Source organism: Amyelois transitella, chromosome 25 (genome assembly GCF_032362555.1).
Source record: "Amyelois transitella isolate CPQ chromosome 25, ilAmyTran1.1, whole genome shotgun sequence".
In the NCBI taxonomy this organism is placed as follows: Eukaryota; Metazoa; Arthropoda; class Insecta; order Lepidoptera; family Pyralidae; genus Amyelois; species Amyelois transitella.
Window position 1 is genome coordinate 7,041,613 of NC_083528.1, and position 23,345 is coordinate 7,064,957.

The following is a 23,345-nucleotide window of genomic DNA, read 5'->3' on the forward strand; positions in this document are numbered from 1 at the left end:
GAATATAGGAACATCTTATGAATTATTCTTTAATCCTGCTGTTAAAGAAACAATACATACATGAAATCACGCCTCTTTACTACAGACTAGAAACTACATCAAACTACATCTAGAGACTACATCATTCCACATGCCACGATCCCTGCATACTTCTTTTGCTTCAATCACTATCATAGCTCTCGCCATGCAGGCTCGTCGACTCTTCAGGACACTTGACCTGGCCTTTCATAGACTTGATCAATATTAGTTTATTAACTAATTTATTTAGGCATCTTTTTCATATTCTGTGTATGTTTAAAATTGTATAATGTTGTATAGTGAACTTATACCTATGTATGCAGATGGACATATAAATTCTACGCTGTGCCGTGTGGTTCCCAGAACTTCAGAAAAGGACTACTATTAAAATTCTTTGCCATAGATGTCGTAAAAAACATATAAATGTATACATACACATTAATTACGAACATACTTCGAGGCTGACTCAATTTGTGTAATTTGTCCCTTATATTTATTTATTAAATTTTAGCTTTGTTTCTCCTTAAAGATTTTGTTTGTCTCTGTCCCAAATACCTACCATCGTAATCGGTACAGTTAATTTCGAGTTTTGTCTTAACAAAGAATCAACCAATTTTTTTTCACTTGTGTGTTGTGTGATTCCCGACACTTTATAACAGGACCACTTCTAATTTTTCCCGTGGATATCGTCAAAAGCGACTAAGGAAAAGGTTAATAAAGTAAAGATTTTTGCTGTACGCGATGGGACAGAAACCTGTCACTATCTGATCTCAATTACATCCTGAACTCGGCCTTTCAGTCTTTTCAAGACTGTTGGCTCTATTTACCCCGCAAAGGACATAGATGTGATTGCTGTTTAAGTATGTTTGTACTTTTAAGGTAGGTGGAAGCCGCGGGGGATAGCCGGTTAGAAATAAAAAGCCCTTTTAATCCATTAATTAATTTATTAATACGTGACTTAATAATAATTATTCGTTATTGCTTCATTATTTATTGTACTTCTATTACAGTGAGTTAGCATCCAGTGATATGGACTAGAAGTGGCTTGCTTTTATGCTAGAAAGTGTAAGAATTCATAAATAAATAAATATTGTACAGTTATGTAATGAAATTTAATTAAAATATAATAATACTGTCGTCTTAATGGGTGTTACAATTTAACTGAAAAATTTTACCTTTTCACTATATATGATTTTAGTTTAAATTTTTTTTCATAATACCTAAAATAAGTACATACCATATATAAATCAACAAATATTTTTTCTGTGTTTTTGACTTTAATTGAAAACTTATTTGTGTCCCCGTCCAAGTGGCGGTAACTAAAATAAAGTTTAATTTTTATATATCTTATTATATAAAAAAAGAAAATATAACTGACCCCAGACATAGACAAATATGGGACAAACTAATGAATATAATAAACAACAAACAAAATTATTGAATGAAATTATGACGAAACAATATAATTATATAAGATATTAGATATATTCTTTAATTAGTTCGGGTTATTATCAAATTTTACACTTTCTAGCCAAGTTGTATAATACACAAAATGCTGATAAATGATACAAGCAGACTTGCCAGACGCCACTACATACAGCAGTGATTTTGATCAACATCCCTTATAAATAATATATAATTTTACGTCTTAGGAAAGATTTAGCCTAATACACACACAAGTCAACAAGGAGAATATAGAATATTGATAAATTATTTTTATTAGCATTTATATATCTATTACTTCAATAACAATATCACATACGAATAATAACTAGACAATTATTTTTAATTATAACAATCAACAATTACATACATTCGATGATATTATGGTGTAGTTTACATAAAATATTTACTTAGTAATTAATTCGTATATAATTTAATTAATTATTACTTATGTGCGTAATGATTGAATATGATCACGATAGCGCGCATTCTATATTAATAAATATTGTTAGTTATACACTAGTAATTAATGTATATACTATTTTGAATTATCGAAGAAATGTTTTGACCATTAAATTGTAATTTATATTGTGAAGTAGTATTTTTTTTTCTTTATAATTAATTAACCATATTGTAAAATTTTTAAATTAGGTAATAATTAGCAAATTTTAAAGAATCACCTTCTAAAACACGTAGAGTATTAAAAAAGAAGGTAGTAGCAATTTTATTTTTGATATAAATACAGTCATACATAGACTGACTGTGTTTTACAGAGTTATATTACTTTACGTTAAATGTGGCTTCATTTACATGACTTTTACTATCCCAGAAACCACGCCTTCATTCGAGATAAAAGTACTCAGATTCAAAAATTTTATTTGTTCTTTCTCATCGGTATTTCTGATAATATTATGTAAGGAAAATGTCAACAGTCAGCTGAGTACTTAAGGCATGAGGCGAGAAAATCACACCTTCTCAACTTCAACATTAGATTCTATTATTTTTATATCTAGTGGTCAGTTAAAAAGCATTACAACGCGTGGCGATCTACGGGGATCCTTAAAAGTAGTCAACAATAAAATATTACTATGAAATATTTCTATTATCAATCAACAAATCATATTTCGCGACAAATGTACGTCTCTCTAAAAAGGTTAAAACTATCTTAACAAAACGTTGGACTATAAACTTGTAAAGGTTTATCAAAATTTCGTTTATTTTAAAGTGACATTGTTGAAATTACAACCAAACTCGCACTGTTACTGATAACATGATGATTTACACGACCATTTCTAGTTCATTCCCATTCATTGAGCACTCATATCTGTATAATTAATTAATAGTAAACTTTATGCTCAAATGTCTCTTTAAATACAAACGACGAATACAATTCGAAAAATTGGACATAAAATATATTTAACTAAAATATGAAGATGTGGTGTATTTTTTGTTTGGACATTGTTTCTTTTGGTATCACGATACATTTTATTTCTGTGAAGATTATTAGAAAATAAATTTCTAAATCTTCATCAAAGCTGTCTTGCATGAGTTTTTGTGTTTAGATAAAAAAACAGCTGAAAATTTTCCTTCCAGCATTCTAAATTTTCGACAAAAACTGAATAATCTTAAATATTTTCCAAATCATTTTGTTTTTAAGAATGCAATTGCAAAGCATTGAGAGGAAGAAAATTAGAAAAATGGGATTTCATTCAAATTGTTTTTCAACGCAATATCCATCTCTGTTTGAAAATCAACCGAACTGGACGTTTTCAAATTACCCTTTAAGGGCAATAACTACTCAAAATAAATTCTCTTCAACAAATTTAACGGTATTGTCATCGTCCCTGTACAAACATCAAATGGATTTAGAGACGGTATTAAACATCAAACACAATTTGAAATACGACTTTCCCATAATTTAAATGTCAGTCAGAAACAATAATATAAAAAACAAAAATTAAATTTTAATTAAGCTTGTGACCACAAATAAATATATAATTATATATTATATTTAATATTGATTCACCGCTTACAACAATATTTTTCTAAGCATTGTTACTAAAGAGACGTGTTTAAGATAATCTTAAAAATATACCTAAATTAATTAGATTAATATTGTCTAATCATTTTAAATTCACGACACTAACTCCATCTAGCGACAGTATATACAAGACACGTTTACCAAAAATAAATAATTTTAGCGTATTGATTTAGATATTCGATATGTTAGGCAGTAGAGTTTCTAGGCCACAGAAGAAAGATAGCTATGCATTATAATAGTACATAAAGTATAGAAAAGTAGCAACTGAATTATATTAAAATACTTATAATTAAAACTGAAAAAAACTTAAAACATTTTACCTTTGTAGGTAAATTGTTTACAATTTAAATTAATTACAAACAGTTTGTTTATACTTTTTAGTTTTATTTAGGAGTAAACAGATAATAAAATAACATTAAATAGTATTTAAACTGTCCACAAAAATAATTGTAGATTAATATAAATAAAATAAATATTATTATAATTAGGTATAACATTATAATTAAAATAATAATATAAATCAACAAATACTTCTCTGTATTCTGTAAACGATTATTCAAGCAGTGACACGTGATAGAAAATTTATATTATATTTAAAAACATTTCATTATATTAGATGGATATTAAAAAGTTTCTTGTACTTGGAGGTTGGATAATACAAAAATCCATAGAACTATGTTCTATACGAAAAACTAATTATTATGTAAACAATTTCTCTACATGATGATAATTATTTATAGGTTTTTTTTTTAATTGTAACTTTCTTACAATATTTATTTATACGATTTTTTGTTGTATTTTTTTTATCCAATATAATGTGCAAGTTTATATATTAGTTAGTTACAGTTAAAAGCGATAGAATACAAAAAAGGAAAACAGCGTAACTAAAAGAAAATCATTATCATCACGAGAAAGATTTAACAAATCATGAAAGTATAACCAAATTTTGAGCACTGAAGCTTTTAATACTATACTTACAATAAATAGTAAAAAGACGACCAATTGACAGCATTTTAGTTACACTAGTCGTATATAATGTATAATATAATAATAATTGAGATGAAGCCTTATTTTTATAAGTTCAGAGCAAGCTACGTTAGTGATACACCCGACTCGCATAAAATCTTCTAAAGAGACCAATCTCATTAAGAGTTTAGTAATTTATGAGAGCTATAGATAACACTATATCAATTTTCTAGTATACTTCGGTTGATTTACGTTATTTCATAAAAAAAATCATAATGTTATTATGATTATTGTATTTGCATTGATTAAAAAAAATTGGGCATTCGTCGCAAAAATTAAGAAAATAAGGATTCTTTTATATTTGCGCTACCGACCATTCTGTGTTTAATTTTAATATTAATTTTTAGTACATTTCCAATCCATATTTCAGTATCTATAGCTCTTTATAAAGATACCTTACATATTAATAAGACAAAAGACTTACAATGAGTGATAAAATACTATATCGGAAAAGATAAACATCCACGTACAATAATTTACGTATAAGAGATTTGTGATTTTATGTAGATCTAGAAACTGACTTTTGCGCACAAGAAATATATTTGGTCCTAGATTGAATTCCAAAAGCTTTGTCGCTGACGATACAGAAAGTTCAAGAAACTAAGTGACTAAATAAAACTAATGCTACAGTATTGAATATTCCATATCACATACTTGACGATTCACATTTATTTATCGCTCCAAAATCACTAACGATGTTGATAAAAATTAAAATTAAATTAATTTTAAAATTAAATTAATATTAAAATCACACCTACAAAATAAGGAGCGGAATTGGGGGGCATGTCATACTTCAAACTTTATTAACTCGTATCTACATGGAAGTCTCTATGATTCATTTAGAACATTCAACATTTTACACTATTGTTAATCTGAGATTGTTAACATAAACATTTTTCTCAATAACATTCAAGAGTATAGAAATGTTAACTTCAAAATTTCCATAACAAGATAAACGCCTAGCGGTTTTCAATAACATGACCGTATTTCAAAGTTGACGTTCCTCTAACGCTTCTTGGACCCCGGGTTCATTAAGACAGCATCACAAAACTATATGATCTGGTTAAATTGTGACATTAACATTATTTATTGCGTGAAATTCACAGTCATATATCAATACGCGACCAAGGGATAGGATAAACTTGGGATTCTTCTTGCGGGCGATAACCTAGCAACGTGTTACTATTTGAATCTCAATGATATCATACCGCCTGAACGTTTACTTCGCAAGAGATATGTACATAACTATATGTATGTATGTATTCACAGTAATTGTACAACATAAGAGTTGTGAGTAATTCCTTCTCGAATAAGACATCGTTGTTGATGAACTTTTAAATAATAACCTACATACATACATACATATAATCACGTCTATATCCCATGCGGGGTAGATAGAGTCAACAGTCTTAAAGAGACTGATAGGCTACGTTCAGCTTTTTGGCTTAATGATAGAATTGAGATTCAAATAGTGACAGGTTGCTAGTCTGTATAGTTAACAACCTAACATTCAGTAATAACTTGAAAAATAAATACTACGAAAATAATAAGACGTTTAAATCATATCGCATATAATACTCCAGATCGCATAGAATTGTGATACTTTAAATGTCAAACAACAACAAGTAAATGAAAAAATTGCTTTTAAAAATAGGTATCTCTGTTCTAAGTCTTAGGGTACAAGAAAACAATCTTACGTTAAGAATAAACAAAACTCCTTCGCAAGGATAACAAGCAATTACAACAAATTTGTCTTTTATAAGAGGTAACGTATTCTATAGTCTAGCAAACTTAGCCATTTGTGCTTAATTCGTTATTTTTATTAAGTTGTGCCTATAACGCACGTAAGTAAGTATATTTCTAACAATGATAGTCATACAATTATAGTATCAAATGTCTCTTGAAATGTGCTATGTATGTATATATATCTAAATGTATCTTTTTTTCGTAGTGATTAAATAATAGCAGAGTATTATCCAACTCATTTTGATTGTATTTATAGTTAAAATATTATTTATTTATTTAATAAACTTTTTTATAAATAAACTTAAATATAAAAAAAACTAAATAATATTTTTTTCTGATTTTTAATTTTAAATCAGAAACAAGATCATTTGATACTAATACGTCACAAATATAAATAGCACACAACTTCACGATTTACATTCTTATAAATATTTGAAGCTATAAATACTTAGTTCTATAAATAAAAGCCTGACATCCTAGGACAAAATCGTCGAATCACACCATGTATAGCCAAATCTTGAACACTTTCATCACATACCTTCTATGACTTTGACTAGTTTAGTTTAGGATCGCACAGATTTTTTTTTTAATGGAGCTTGCTGACTTCAGTTTATTTTTTTGAGTTTAAAAATTTTTGTTGGTATTATTTTTTCTGTATATGGTAACATTCTTGTATAAATATATCTATTTATTTGAAATATGTAATGGATTGCGAAGTTTTTAATATTTTTTATTTGACATGACATTTTTTGTTAGATACAAATAATTTGGGAACAAAAGTTAGCAAGCTCGAAATGGATCCGTTAGTTAAAGGAAGTTACAAGTGAAAATGACGATGACTTGGAAGACTTGAGCAAAAGGAACGTAATTTTTTAACAGTTTGCTAACATCGAACTCATTGAAGCAAGTATGATAATTTTAGCGTTGTTTGACAGTAGTTGAAAAAGACAGCTTGAAATCAACAAGATATTTTAATTTCATGGATGCCTATTACTTAAACAATTATTTAATAATATATACTCGTAAAAACATTACAATTTTGATGTCATTTTAATGGAATTGGAATTATGTTTTTTTACTTGTCAATTAACTCTTATTAACAAAATTGTTATAAAGTTTAAATTTAACAAGTATTTAATTTAGAGATGTCATTTGGTCATAACTCATAACCGTTGGAAAATTAGAATTTAACTTAACATTTCAATGGCCAGTATTGACATTTTTATACAACAAATATTAAAAAAAAAATGTTCATTTCAAAAAAAGAAATTCAAGCTGTCCTTTCAAAAAAAGAAACTCAAACCAGCGTGTTTCAGTAAATGAACGCCGGGTGTAGCGGCGGCGGGGGCGCGCGGGGCGTCTTGTCCAGCGGGCCGCAGCACGCGGGCTCACAGCAGGCGCTGTACGGTGCCGGCACTAGCGTGTACTGTGCTGGGGGGCCGTATATAGCGGGAGTGGCTGAAACAGTTATATACATACATACATACATAAAATCACGCTACATCTTTCCACTTGCCACGATCTCTGTATACATATACATACATACATATAATATACATACATAAATAAAATCACGCCTCTTTCCCGGAGAGGTAGGCATAGACTACATCTTTCCACTTGCCACGATTTCTGCATACATATACATACAAATAATCAAGTCTATATTTCTTGCGGGGTAGACAGAGACAATAGTCTTGAAAAGACTGATAGGCCACGTTCAGCTGTTTGGCTTAATGATAGGATTGAGATTCAAATAGTGACAGGTTGCTATCCCATCGCCTTAGAGAAGAATCGCAAGTTTATAAGCCTATCTCTTAGTCGCCTTTTACGATATACAGTGATACCAAAGTTAAAAATTTAATAATTACGAACATAGACTGCAACGTATTACTTAATAATAGTTAAACTTACTGTCAAAAGGTAATTGATAGACCGCGTAAGGGGGCGGGGGTAGTTCGCAGGGCGCGCAGGCGGGGAGGGGCGCGAGGGGGGGCCCGCACAGAAGCTGGTAGCATAGCGGCGCTTGGAGGGGTGCCGACTCTGTGCTTAATACTGGTAGCTGGCTCATCTGGAATTTGAAATGAGAATTTTTACGTCGACAATACTTAGACTTTATAATAGACTAGCTGTGGCCGCGACTTCGTCCGCGTGAAATAGTTATTTTGGACATCATTGAAGCCCACAAGGATGATTATTTTTTTGCCTTTTTTTTCACATTTTCCATTACTTCTTCGCTCCTAATTACGCTTCGCTGCAACTAAGATATAACTATAGAGATGATAATATATGTATGTTGATTTTAAAGCTACAATTCTTCTTTACCTGTTTTCTAACAGCTTGAGCAACCCGCAGTCTCCCTAGGGGCGAAAACATGACGCCTCCACTCTGAAACAAAAATTTTTCAAATTACTTACGAGAAATTGCCGTGTGGTTTCCGCCTACCAATCAATCAAGACCCGCAAAATATCTAGTACTAGCAGTGCTCGCGACTTCGTCCGCGTGGAAAAGTTATTTTGGGCATCATTGAGGCTTAGGCCCTTAAGGAAGAATGCCGTGTGGTTCCCGGCACCAATACAAAAAAGAATAGGACCACTCCATCTCTTTCCCATGGATGTCGTAAAAGGCGACTAAGGGATAGGCTGACAAAGTTGGGATTCTTTTTTAGGCGATGGTCTAGCAACCTGTCACTAGTTGAATCTCAATTCTATCATTAAGCCAAATAGCTGAACGTGGCCCTTCAGTCTTTTCAAGACTGTTGGCTCTGTCTACCCCGCAAGGGATATAGACGTGACCATATGTATGTATGTATGTACTTTTCCCTGTTTTTTCCACGTTTTTCATTATTTCTTTGCTCGTTATACTACCAGCGTGATGTTATATAGCCTAAAGCCTTCCTCTATAAATGGTCTATTCGACACAAAAAGAATTTTTCAATGCGAACCAGTAGTTCCTGAGATTAGCGCGTTCAAACAAACAAACAAACTCTTCAGCTTCATAATATTAGTATAGATAGTTACACAAGTGGGTGAGCTTTCAACCAAAGCTTCACAAACACTTCCTCCACACGTACAACTGCACCGGAAATGGCGACGTTTCCGGTGCCACTGTCACGGCAGTTCGGAGCTTTGTATTTGGAGGCTTAAATATTGTTACATACATACATAGATAAATCACGTCTATATCCCTAGCGGGGTAGAGAAAGCCACCAGTCTTAAAAAAGACTGATAGGCCGCGCTCAGATGTTTGGCTTAGTGATAGAATTGAGATTTGAATAGTGACAGGTTGCTAGCCCATTGCCTAATAGAAGACTCCCAAGTTTATAAGTCTATCCCCTAGTCGCATTTTACGACATCTGTGAGGAAGGGATGGAGTGGTCTTATTCTTTTTTGTAATGGTGCCTGGGACCACACAGCACATTATTAATCATTAAAATATTGATTTAATAAAAAAAAAACTAAGTTAGCTTATAATGAGTGCTTAAAAATATTGACCTATTATTTTATAAGTATCTACATTTGAATATCTCGGGTCTATACATCCCGGATTTCTGAGAGGCTTGCGTGGGGATATAAATCCAACACGTAGTGGCCCTTTGGAGAAGTTGATGTTATGTCGGTCTCCTGCCAAAACCCGTTCCCAGGCATATTAATGGATGATATGTTCGTTCATGAACAGATCTCGGCAGGAGGTGAAGCTATTAAAAAAAAGGGAAAATAATTGGATGGACTCAAAAAGGACTGTTGCTAAAGAAGTTCGGGCACCAGTTTTTCAAGTCTGCTGGCTCTGTCTACCCCGCAAGGGATATAGATTAAATGAATGAATGAAAATAAAGCATCGATTTCAATATTTTTTTGTTTTTAGGTAGGTATATTTATTTAATATGCTTACAAACACACGTTTACAAAGTCGTACTTTTTCCTTTAAAGGTAGGTAACTTTTAACAATCTATACTAATATTATAAAGCTGAAGAGTTTGTTTGTTTGTTCGTTTGTTTGAACGCACTAATCTCAGGAACTACTGGCTCGAATTGAAAAAATATTTTTGCATTGAATAGACCATTTATCGAGGAAGGCTTTAGGCTATATAAAATCACGCTGCAACTATAAAGAGCGAAGAAATAATGGAAAATGTGTAAAAAACGGGGGAAATTATTCACCCTTGAGGGCTTCAATGATACAGCTAGTGTACTATAAACCTAGTCTTAATGTATCTACGCCTTACGAAGATATTAAATTTCCCGTTAACTCGCTTTCCAAAATCCGCCATTGTTAATTTTGCCGTTCCGTTACAAAGATTAATTACAGACGCACCGATTTGAAAAATATTTCAAAACAGTTTTAAATTATTATCATTTTATTTTAATTTATTTTTTGTTTTAATTTTTTTACAAAATGTAATTAAATAATCATCTCTTTTCCACGCATTTTGTATAAAGCGACTAAGGGATATGCTTATAAACTTGGGATTCTTCTTTAAGGGGATGTTTGAATCTTAATTCTATGATTGAGCTAAACAGCCAACGTCACATATCAGTCCTTCGAGATTGTTGGCCCTGTCTACGCCGCAAGGAACATAGACATGACTATATGTATGTATGTACGTAAAGGCAAATAACAAAAGAATATTGTACCAGATCCAAATGTCTCAATCCGAACTCGAAACTTCACAAGTGAACGAAGACTCTTTTACAATAGAACTGGAAGAATATTATTCTAATATTGAATGTGGCTAGTCAGCGGTAGCGCATTATTGGAACCTCCTTTTGTACGCGAGAATCTTTATTCACCTTCGTTCATTGATCAAGTCAGGGTCGTATTAATAAAGGTCAGGTCAAGTGTACCCTCAACCGATGAGCGTTCACGAAGAAAATAATATCGATGCTTTCGGCAACAATTGTCGTAAAAGCCAATTTGGCTAAAATGACTTTTTGATACAGCCCTACTCAACTTTTGACGCTCTATCGATGTATATATATCGTATTTAAATCGGGCTTAAAAATTTGCTTTTACACCCAACATTTTACATTGGTCTAGACGTGCTTTTCTTTTTAAAGTGGTGTGTATAAGACACATTGCTTCAAAGCCTTGATCTATTAGGGTGTAAAATATGCTTCTCAATATTTGCCAGTGACACAAAACATCGTAAATACAAATGATATAAAAACTTGCGACTTACACCCCGTTAATATTATGAAGATGAAATTTTTTCTGAGAAACAAACGTCATAACTCACACCTCTCGTTGAATTGGATCATTATTTGTGTCGTATTTTCAATAGCTATTATTTTTTTTGTAGAAAATATGGCGTAAAACAAAAACTAAAATAGTATTCGAATTACAACCCAAAATTTTGAAAAAACATGTCACTTTTCAAAAGTTAAATTGCATTACGTCGTACGCATTCTGTCCAATATAGTGATCTCTTTTGCGTATGTAACATTTCAAGCAGCGAGAGAACAAGACAAATAACTATTGGTCTATATTTTATTACCGCACGACTGCGAAGCACATACTGACCAAGTACTTTAAGACCTGAAGAAAAGAGCAAGTTATACTAACTAGGACGAAAGCGGGGGTGCGAGGCGGCTCATATTTAAGTGGCTCATTTCATCGGTCGCATGCGTCGTGTTGATACGTTGACAGCCATTACTAACAATAACAATATTTCTCTCTGTTACGTTTAATTGAACTTTTAGTGATTGTTTTATTTTTATTGTGCAAAATGGATGAAGAAAATAAAAAGGAAGGAAAGCTCAACTATTTGTTAAAACGGAAAAGAGCCGTAGAATCATTAAGAGAAGCTATGCAAAAATCAAAAAGGTATGTAGTATCAAAGTAGGTACCTACCTATACCTAGTTTATAAGTTTGTTAGGAGATACTTGTTTTTTTTTTAAATTATTTTGACGGTATGGGTCTCATAAATGTGTACTCAGTATATACCTATGCATTAGGATTAATAACATTTCTACTAAGTAAGTAGTCATACTAAATTCAGCAAAATTATAATGACTTAGGTAGGTACCTATTTTACTTGATTTTCATTTACGCTAATATGTCTTTTTTTGGTTTTTACGACCCAAATTAGTATTTTAAATGTTTGTACGCCCAAACAACTGATTGGAAAAGAATACTTATGTTAGAATGTTTATAAGTGTAAAACACATGTAGGTATACTTTAATGTACTAACAAACTGAAATTACCCTACCTTTGTGTTCATCGGTTTTATTCATATTCGTATTCTTATGTCATCATAATCAGTTCGGCCGGTTGGAGCGTGATTTACACAAACAGACAAATAATACAAACTTTTACTTTTGTATTAGGTAGGTCCACAGAGTTTTGAATACTTACTTTAAGTTTTATGTATTCTTTTATTTATATAAATACTTACTATTAAATTAAGAGAAAGACATACATTATAAATTAAACTAAATGATTTATTAAGTACATTTTACTTGCTTTACATTTACGCTAACATGGCTTGATATGGTTTTTACGACCTAAATGATTATTTAAATAACTTTTACACCCAAGCACTGATTGCAAAAAAAAATATGTTTAAATGTTTGCTGGTGTAAAACATTTAAACATAATTTTATTTTTAAAATCAGTTTTCAAACCCGGGGTTTCGCTTCCGCTATCTTTAAGTATTTTAAAAAAATATTTGGTTTTTCATTTTCAGGACCCAGGATATGAATATTAAGAGCACAAATAATTTGGAAGATACTAAAATAGATCAAAATCTTGAGTCAGAAATAGAATATATAAACAAGCTAGATAAAAAGAGGAAAGTAAGCCCTAAGTCTAACACAAGTAATGGAGGCAGCCAAAGCAATAGCACAAAAAGTGTATCAAACTTATCATTCAGTCCAATTCATACAAATGATAGCTTTACCACTTCAAAGAAAAAAATAAATATTTTGTCAGTTTATTCAAAATCTACGGATTGCGACACATTTACTTTTGTAAAATCGCATTCTGATTCCCCACTGATTACACCACAATTAAGTCTATGTACACGTGACGTTGATCCGTGTTCATCTTCAGGTCTTCCTCAGCATCCTTACCCTCCTATTGAAAGTACTATTGACCTGAGGATACCGTCAAGTCATCATACAATACCCACCGATTTCCCTATCGCACCCATCAAATCTCTGATGCCGACCCTCTTAATGGACCGTCATTGTGAAGACCCTACTACAGCAGACACTGACAAGCATACGTCTGATTTGTTATTCGCATCTAATACTTCACAGCCGAGTCCATCAAGTGAAGTTTCGTTACCAATATGGCCCACAGGAGATGATCAACCGACGATGCCCACTGAGCTAACTATTGTACCTCTGACAAAGTCGCCGGTCAAACCATCTGTAGACGGTCTGCAGTCTGAAGATCCTACTCCTGCCGATACTGACTTGTTGGTGTCTCCTACCGATTTGTTGGTCGTGCCAGTTACTGCTCTGCAACCAAGCTTATCAAGTGACGTCATAGTTCCGGTAGGTAACGCAAATCGACAACTGGCCGTACCTGTTAAACTACCACTTGTACACTTGAGTACGCTGCCTCCCAATTCACCTGTAGACGGTCTACAGTGTGAAGATGCTACTACTGCCGATACTGACCTGTCAACGTCTCCTACCAATTTGTTGAACGTACCAGTTACTGCTCCGCAAACAAGCACATCAAGTGACGTCATATTACACCTGAGTAGGCTGCCGCCCAATTCACCTGTAAGCGGTATACAGTGTGAAGATCCTATTTCTGCCGATACAGACCAGTTGATATCTCCTACCAATTTGTTAATTGAACCTGTGAATACTTTGCAACCAAGACTATCAAAAGACGCCGTTTTGCCTGGATGTTCCTTTGATGATAACCTAAAGCAAAAGCTTAAGAAAAGACGCAAAGTTTCCATAAAGTCGTATATGGACTTTCTACCTAGTGATGAAGAAAATCCATTTTCCGCTGGCAGTTCAGATAATTGGAGCCTAAATGAAAGCGAAAGTTCAAGTGACAATGATGGTAAGAAGAAAAAAAAACGATTTAAGAAAAAGAAACCCGTAGAAAACATCGTTAACGATTTTGCAGAAAGAAATGTTAAACCAGTTAATAAATATAAAAAGAATAAAAAGCTCAAAGATGCAGGATTATTGTATGAAAATAGAAAGGGAGAAATAAAAGAAAACAAGAGTTTAAAAGAAAATCCTTGTCATCCAGAAAAATGTAAAAGAAAATGCTTTGAAATTAATGAAGAAAAACGAAAATCAGTTTTTGAATTTTACTGGTCTCTCGATCCTCAGCGCAGAAAAGATTGGATTGTTCGGTGTGCACGTCCGACACCAATTAATAGAAAAAGGACTGACTCTGCTAATAGTAGAAGACAAATTACGTATGAATATTATATAAATGAAGGAGAAGGTAGTAGAAAAGTTTGTCAAAAATTTATATTAAATACATTGGACATAACACAAAAGTTTTTACTATATACACTCGCAAACTCGAAAGAAGGTATGGCGCAACTTGAAAAAAGAACAAGAAATTATTCAAAGTATTCAGAATCGGCTAAAAATTATGTGAAAGAATTTATTGATAAACTACCAGTTAGACCGTCACATTATGCTCGAAAAGATAGTAATCGTGTTTATTTATCAAAGGAAATAAAAAACGTTTCAAACCTTTATCAAATTTACTTAAAAGATTGCACTAAGGAAAAAAAAGAAAACGTTAGTGAAGGATTATTTAGGAACATATTTTCTGAGAATTACCCACACGTAGGCTTCCATATCCCTAAAAAAGACAAATGTGTTGTTTGTTTAAATGCAGAAAACCAGAAGGATTTACAAGATGAGGAAGATAAGAAAAAATTTGACGATCATGTCCTGGAAAAGAAAGCAAGTTACAGAAGATTTACAGCTCATCAAAAACTTCATGTCATTAGAAATGAAACAGTAACCGCTAGTTTCGACTTGCAAAAAGTTTTGAATACCCCTCACGGGGAAAGCATGCTATTATACTATTCCCGAAAATATGCTGTGTTTAATTTTACAGTTTATGAGAGTAGAACTCAAGATGGATATTGCTTTACATGGGGAGAATGTGACGGTAAAAAAGGCAGTGATGAAATCGCTACTTGTTTGTATAAGTATTTAAAAATTGCAGATGAAAAAGGCGTCCAAAATTTACTTTTTTATTGTGACTCATCTGGGGGTCAAAACAAAAACAAAACGGTTTTAGCAGCATTAAATTATTATTTAATGCATTCTAATAACTTAGAAGTAATTCAGGTAAATTTTTTACTTCCGGGACATACTTACATGCCAGCCGACTCGATGCATGCAGTTATAGAAAGAGAAGTGAAAAAACTTATAGTTTGGAGTCCATCTCAATGGCCTACATACTTCGAGTCAGCGCGAAAACGGCCGAAACCGTATATAGTCAATGTGATGGACCACACGGATTTCTTGGACTGGGGTGAAATTGCGTCAAACACTTTTACAAAAGAAACATTGAAAGATATAAAATGGAGGAATATCAGAATAGCAACTTTCAGAAAGTCAAATTTAAACCAAATGGAGCTTAAATATTCGATGAAAGAAGATGCTGTAACACATACGATAAACTTGTTTGAAGACATTAAGCGTAAAGGAAAGGGTAGAGGCAAAGCGAAGAATAAACCGAAAGAAAAGACAGACGAAGAAAAATATAAACAAGTAAGAGACTTGAAACCAAAAGCACTCTACACGAATAGACTACCCATTACAGCCGCAAAATATAAAGATCTTGTGCGACTGTGTGATCAAGGTACAATTAACAAACGATTTCATGCTGAATATAAGCAGCTGCCCTATCAGTCTCGAGATATTGTAGAAACTCTTCCTGAGACTGACGAGGAAGATGAGATTTCTAGTTAAATTAGTTATTAAAATGATGCCACTAATTACTTTAATCACCAGGGAGAAGATTGTGTTTTATTTTTCAGTTACCAAAGTAACTTCTGATAATATCGATTCTTTACGTTGTTTTGTTTTGTACTAAGTTTGTTTCTTTATCGTTCTAGTAAGATTTTTTTTTCTACTGATTTATTTTTTGACTCTTGATAAAAAAAAGTAAGGTCACAATTTAATTTGGTCTAAAACAATAAATAAATTAATTAATATAAATTATTTGTGTTTTATTTCATATTTTACATTAATATTAATTTAAAAATACCGCAAAATCTAAATGAAATTCATGATTTTTACGTAATGTTATTTTGAAATTTTAATGTTTACATCAACAGTTGATTTAATACGAGGTTTTTAACTCCAATTAATAGCTAACATTTTTAAAAATTGGTAAATACTTCTAATTTGTAGTAAACGCAGCAATAGATCTTGTTATATCGGAAGTCGTAAACACCGACTTTTAAAATTTTCTGGGGTGTATATCCAGTTTAACTTTTAAGATACAGGCTTGACATAGATATAAATAAAACGTTGCGAAAGATCATGAAAATTCATGTATTTCGTGTATACATCATTATTTTATAGGTTTTAAAATAAAGAAGATATTACGGAAAATATTTTTTTTCATTTGTTTTTAGCTTATTTCCAAAAGTGCCATTTTGGTTTTTACGACAATTGTTGTCGAAAGCATCGATATAAGTTGTATGTGGAAAGATATTAATATCACCACATAGTTTAACGCAGCCTTCAGTTTTTAAGGCTGTACTTTTTGGCTCTGTCTACCCCGTACCGGATTTGGACGTGACTGTATGTATGTATATTTTTAAATAAATATAATATATTATAGGTACAGGACAAATTACACATATTGAGTTAGCCTCGAAGTAAGTTCGAGACTTGTGTTACGAGATACTAACTCAACGATACTATATTTTATATTAAATATCTACTTATACAGATACACATCCCAGACCCAGCCCAATCAGAAAAAAAAAAGAATAGGACCACTCCATCACTTTCCCATGGATGTAGTAAAAGGCGACGAAGGGATAGGCTTACAAACTTGGTATTTTTTTTAGGCGATGGGTTAGCAACTCACTAGTCACTATTTGAATCTCAATTCTATCATTAAACCAAATAGCTGAACGTGGCCATTCAGTCTTTGCAAGACTGTTGGCTCTGTCTACCCCGCAAGGGATATAGGCGTGACCATATGTGGAAAGATATTAATATCTCCACATAGTTTAACATGGCCTTTTTAAGACTGTACTTTTTGGCTCTGTCTACCCCGGGATATGGACTTGACTATAAATATGTATATTATCATGTATCTAAATAAATAGACTATATGTATGTATATTATCATGTATTTAGACACTTAAATAAATAAATTTAGTCACTAAAAGCCGTAGACGCAAGGCAAAGCCTTCGGTAATTAGGCGTAGTTGGCGCTAGTAATTTAAGTTAATAGTACTTATAGTTAATTGGCTCTGTACTGTACGCTCGTGATAAGGACAGGCAGTAACTAAAAGCTTAAATAGGACTAGTTCTTGGCACTTGGTCTGTTTGTACATACATACAAACATACCTACATATGATCACGTCTATATCCCTTGTGAGGTAGACAGAGCCAACAGTCTTGAAAAGACTGAAAGGTCACGCTCAGCTATTTGGCTTAATGATAAAGTTGAGATTAAAATAGTGACAGGTTGCTAGCCCATCGCCTAAAAAACGAATCCCTAGTTTGTAAGCCTATCCCTTAGTTACCTTTTACGACATCCATGGGAAAGAGATGGAGTGGTCTTATTCTTTTTTGTACTGGTGCCGGGAACCACACGGCACTGGTCTTGTCTGTTTGTTTAAGATATATTCATCACTAGCTGTGCCCGAGACTGCGTCCGCGTGGAATAGTTATTTTGGGCATCATTCAAGGATGAAAAATTTACCCCTTTTTTTTTGTTTCACATTTTCCATTATTTTATTCGCTCCTTATAGTTGCAGCGTAATGTTATATAGCCTAAAGCCTTCCTCGATATAATGGTCTATTCAACAAAAAAATAGTCACTATTAGAATCTCAATTCCATCATTTAGCTATATAGCTGAAAGTGGCCTTTAAGTCTTTTCAAGACTGATGGCTCTATATACCCGCAAGGGACATAGAAGTGATTATATATTGTATTTATGTGTAGGTATGTAAGATGTATAAAAGGCGGAGTTAATACTATATGGCATTTGATGAAAATTTTTAAGTTGATATCTATCATAATACATAAAATATATACAAGAACATAATAAAAATACTAGCTGTGCACGCAACTTCGTCCGCGTGGAATAGTTATTTGATTAATTATTCATCATTGAAGCATCAGTCAAGGATGTTTTTTTTCACATTTTTCATTATTTCTTTACTTCTTATAGTTGCAGCGTTATGTGATATAGCTTAAAGCCTTCCTCGATAAATGGTCTATTCAACGCAAAAAGAATTTTTCGATTCGAACCAGTAGTTCCTGAGATTAGCGCGTTCAAACAAACAAACTCTTCTTCTTTATAATATTAGTATAGATATGTATACCTCAAGTTTCAATTCTAAACACTCGTTATTTCTTTTTTATAACCAAACTTTCTCGTCCGGAAGGGATTTAATAATGGCCCAGTTACACGGAAATCGTTAGGAGAAATAGAAAAGGGGGGAGAATTACGAAGTACTTATTTGTCGCGTGTTTGCGAAGTGTTACAATGTTTTATTGGATATTTTTAAGGGTTTCCAACTTTGGATGATAAATGATAAACTTTTGACCCTCCGAACAGAATAGGGGTTAGGTTTAATAATAAAAGCTAGCTGTGCCCGCGACTTCGTCCGCGTGGAATAGTTATTTTGGGCATCATTGAATAATGGCCCATGTTTTTTTCCATTATTTCTTTGCTCCTTATAGTTGCAGCGTGATGTTATATAGCCTAAAAGCCTTTACTAAACTACTATAAATGGTCTATTCGCGGACGAAGTTGCGGGCACAGCTAGTTATAATAAATTAGTTTTAAGTAATTTATCGATATCAACCAACATCGTAAAATCAAAATATTATTATGTAATTACTTTTATTTATTAAGATTTTGATTGGAAAAATTGAAAATGTTTGAATTTGATTCAATGTAAGATTTATTTTTATAGGCTTTATTAAGACAATTTGAAACATGCTAAAGATATTAACTTATATAAATAATATTATTATTATATAAATAATATCAACCGACAGGCTCAGTTCTGTACGTCATAAATAGATCAACGTGACAGATTGATTTACGTTACGGGAGTTACGGGTCCAGAAATGTATAACATATATGCCTGTCTGGATTAAAAGCTTACATTGGAGACTATAACCTAGACTTAAAAAGGCTTTCAAAATCAAATTTATTATTTTTTTTTTTTTTTTTTTTATGTAATTACTCGTTGTTGCCTGAAGGGCTTAACAACTTAACCGGACTTTTAGTGGCGGGGCCTGAAGGGCCTCCTGCCGACGCAGTGGCTGCTCAAAGGGTTCCCAGAGTGGGACGAACCTCGGCTTTGGCGCCACCCGTGTAGGTTGAACCTAGTGTTCAACTGCCATAAGGGCTGACTAAGTGGCGGATCCACCGGGTGCCGCCGCGGGGCGGTACCTAGTGAACCGGCCACTAGTCCTACTTCTCCGCGTTCGCCGGCGAACGCGGTGAATGTACGCGACTATGTCGGCACGGTGCCTCTGTTGGGAAGGTAAGGGGTCTGAGGGGGGGACGGCGGCCGTAATTGGGTCGTCCGGATCGGAGAGGATATCCCTAGGTCTTCTGTACCTTGCGTTGGGTGCGGGGGCATAATTGGCAGCTTGCACTACCAGTGGGTTCGGGTGGGAGGGCGCTCGCTCAAAGAAACGTTGGGACGTTTCTTTGAAGTAACGAATTATCGATGGGATTTCCAGTTCCCTGTGGAGATCACTCATTCTGGTGTACCGGGGGGCCCCGGTAGCCTTCCGGAGGAATCTATTTTGTATGCGTTGAAGCAATACAATGTTGGATTTTGCCGCGTGCGCAAAACACACGCTGGCAAAAGAGAGGACGGGGCGGATGCACAACTTGTATAATGTCAGTTTATTTCTAAACGACATTTTTGGGTTGACGATCATGGGGCTGAGCTTGTAGAGGTACAAGGCAGCTCTGTTTTTGACGCGTTTGATATGAGGACCAAACGTCATGCGACTGTCTAGGGTGACTCCTAAATATTTGGCTTGTTTGGCCCAGGGAATGGGCCTGCCATAGATCTGTAGGGTGCCAACGATCGGCGTTGAGCCTCCCCGGCGGGGTCTCGTGGTGATGTTGGGGTCCCTTGAAAAGTACACTGCTGTACTCTTCGTGGGGTTTACCTCGATCCTCCATAGGCGGAACCACTCCTCCAGAGCCTTGATGGCCTGTTGGAGTCGTTTCACTATGGTGGTCGATTGTTTGTGGGCGGAGTAGAGTGCCGTATCGTCAGCGTAGAGCGCTACTTCCACATTCGGGGTTCGCGGAAAGTCGCTAGTGTATAGCGAGTATAGGGTCGGGGATAGCACGGATCCTTGCGGGACTCCGGCTCGGATGGGGCGGGGCGACGAGAGACAGCCCTCCAGACGGTAGCGGAACGAGCGGTTTGACAAAAAGTCTCGTAAGATGCGCACGAGAGAGGATGGCAGCCCCATGCGAACAAGTTTGAAAATCAAACCTTGGTGCCATACTTTGTCAAACGCCGTGGCCACGTCGAAGAAGACCGATCCCGTTTTCCAGCCCCTGTTTTTATTGTATAGGATGTGCTCCGTGAGGCGGTGCACTTGTTGGACGCACGAGTGTTTGGCCCTAAAGCCAAATTGCTCGTCGGGGATGAGGCTTTTAGACTCTATATAGTCTTTCAGCCGAGCGAGTATAATGCGCTCGAAGATCTTGCCCATGGTGTTGAGCAAGCTGATGGGTCGGTAGGAGGAGGGGTTAGCCGGGTCCTTACCCGGCTTGGGGATACCAATGACTGTTGCACTTTTCCATGCGTTAGGAAAAGTGCAGTTTTCCAAAGCAGCATTGAAGATGCATACTAGGAGAATCAAGAGAGATTGGGGAAGGCGTTTGAGAACGTTATTAGAGATGCCGTCGGCTCCGGGGGCCTTTCGGGGTCTGTATGATTTGATGATTTCCTCGACTTCGTCGAGGGTGGTGGGGCGGAGGGGTATGTCCGGGAGGGACTCGTCAGAGTTAGCGGGAGTGAGAGTTTCCGCAACGTTGTTGACCTCTGCGAGATGGACTGGGTCTACCGGCTCGAGACTCGGGGAGCATTGCTGCTCCAGGTTGACTGCTAGGCATTCAGCCTTTTCCTCGTCTTCGAAGGCGATCGACCCGTCGGGTCTGTTGAGTGGGGGAGCTGGCTCGATTCTGTTTGAACGCAGAGCTCGGGTCAGATTCCAGAATGTGGTGTGGGATGGTTGGAACTGTGATAAGGTGTTATCCCATCGTTCGTTTCTCAGTTCTCGGATTTTCTCCCTCACTTGACGTTGAAGGGAGCGTAATTCGAGTCTGGCGTCCTCGGTGGGGTATGCGTCATAGTGTCTCGTTGCCGCATTCTTACGTCTCATCAAATCGCGTACGTCATCGGGCAACTCCCATCGATGGGTGGGATCCATCGATGCGACTTGCCTGGTGCAGCCTATTACAGCTGATTGTAGGTGATTTGTGAGGCGGAGAATAGCGTGGTCTGTCTCGTCAGGGGTGGTGATCTTATCGGGGATGTCATCTAGATCGGGAGACGGCCGGTCGAGAGCTGCAGAGAGCTTCTTCCAGTCGGTCACCGTTCTATGATGAACAGGTTGCCCGTTGTCAACTGGACCGAGTTGCAAGAGCACCGGGCGATGGTCGGATTCGAGTTCGGCGTGTACCTCCAGAGCCACCACCTCGAGGGCGATGTTCTTGATGAGGGCCATGTCGATCACACTCGGGGTGTGGGAGACTATGCGGGGATAGTGAGTAGGGGCTACGGGAGCGACAACTTCAAAGTCCAACTCGTCCATGAGACGTTGAAGGGCTAATCCATTGGAGCTATCCGTGGCAGAATTGAATAGGATGCTCTTGCTGTTGAAATCGCCGGCTAGAATAGTGGCGTTTCCAAGGTCGAATAGTGATTTAAGATCACTTTCGAGAAGTCTCTTTGCGGGAGGGAGGTAGCAGGAGGCGATGTTGACCGACTGATGGCCGGTCATGCTCAACCTGAGTATAGAACATTCGATGTTCTCGAGAGTCGGGGGAGGGAGAGGGATGCAATGTAAGCATCTTTTGTAATAGATGAGAGTGCCGCCTTTAGGGCCGACTCTATCATTACGAATTACGTTGTAATTAGCAATTCGCGGGGAGCGATTTGCGGGTTTGAGAAAAGTTTCTTGCACCAAGAGAATGTCGACTTGATGGTCGACGAGGTACTTACTGACTTCCTCTCTTTGTTCAGAGAGGCCATCAGCGTTGAAGAACGCCAAGGTCAGGGAGACTGGTTTAATTCTCCGATTCGAGCTACCCATTACGGTCGCTTGTTGAGGGTGGATTGGGGAATCTGATATTCCCCGATCTGGTCAAAAAAGGATTTATAGAGGAACATAACCTCCATCCGTTTAATGATGTCATTGCCGGCCGCAATGAGGGCGCGCCCAATAACGCCGATCATTTGCAGATCGGGAGCGCTTCTGAGCACGCCGAAGAAAGCGGCCGACGCGTCCTCGTCCGTGATGCCGTCACCGACCGCGCCATTGACGCGGGCGGTGGCGATTTCGCGGGGACGCTGGTCCGTCTGTCTCGTCTGAGGGGGGGGGAGGTTTTGCACTGCTTTTGGCGGTGATGATTCAAAACCTGGGGGGGGGGGGAAGTCAAAGCCGCAACAGGTGAGGCCTGAGGCGACGGAGCATGTTTTGGAGCCGTCCAGGGATTCCTAACCGCGGGGGGACGCAATTGGACGTTAGTCACGTCCGCATAAGTAGCGGGGCGGGAGGAGGGAGGGGTTGGGGCCGTAGGTGCAGCCCTCTGAGGGATTTGGGGAGGCTTGCCTTGGGGCTTTGGAGTAAAGCCTTTTTGCTGCCTTTTTGGTGCTTTCGGGC

At 35.9% G+C, this 23,345-nt stretch overlaps 1 protein-coding gene across 1 annotated transcript in view; it reads right to left on the reverse strand.

Annotated features, from left to right (window-relative positions):
• Positions 1-942: 942 nt before the first annotated feature.
• Positions 943-23,345, reverse strand: part of LOC106136528 (protein boule) — a 32,347-nt gene continuing 9,944 nt past the window's right edge. The window contains exons 2-4 of the mRNA XM_013337106.2: positions 8,597-8,659; positions 8,186-8,342; positions 943-7,732 (exon numbers count right to left, since the gene is read on the reverse strand). Of these exons, the coding sequence (XP_013192560.1) occupies positions 7,587-7,732; positions 8,186-8,342; positions 8,597-8,659 (366 nt within the window). The 3' untranslated portion in view covers positions 943-7,586. The remainder of the gene's footprint in view (positions 7,733-8,185; positions 8,343-8,596; positions 8,660-23,345) is intronic.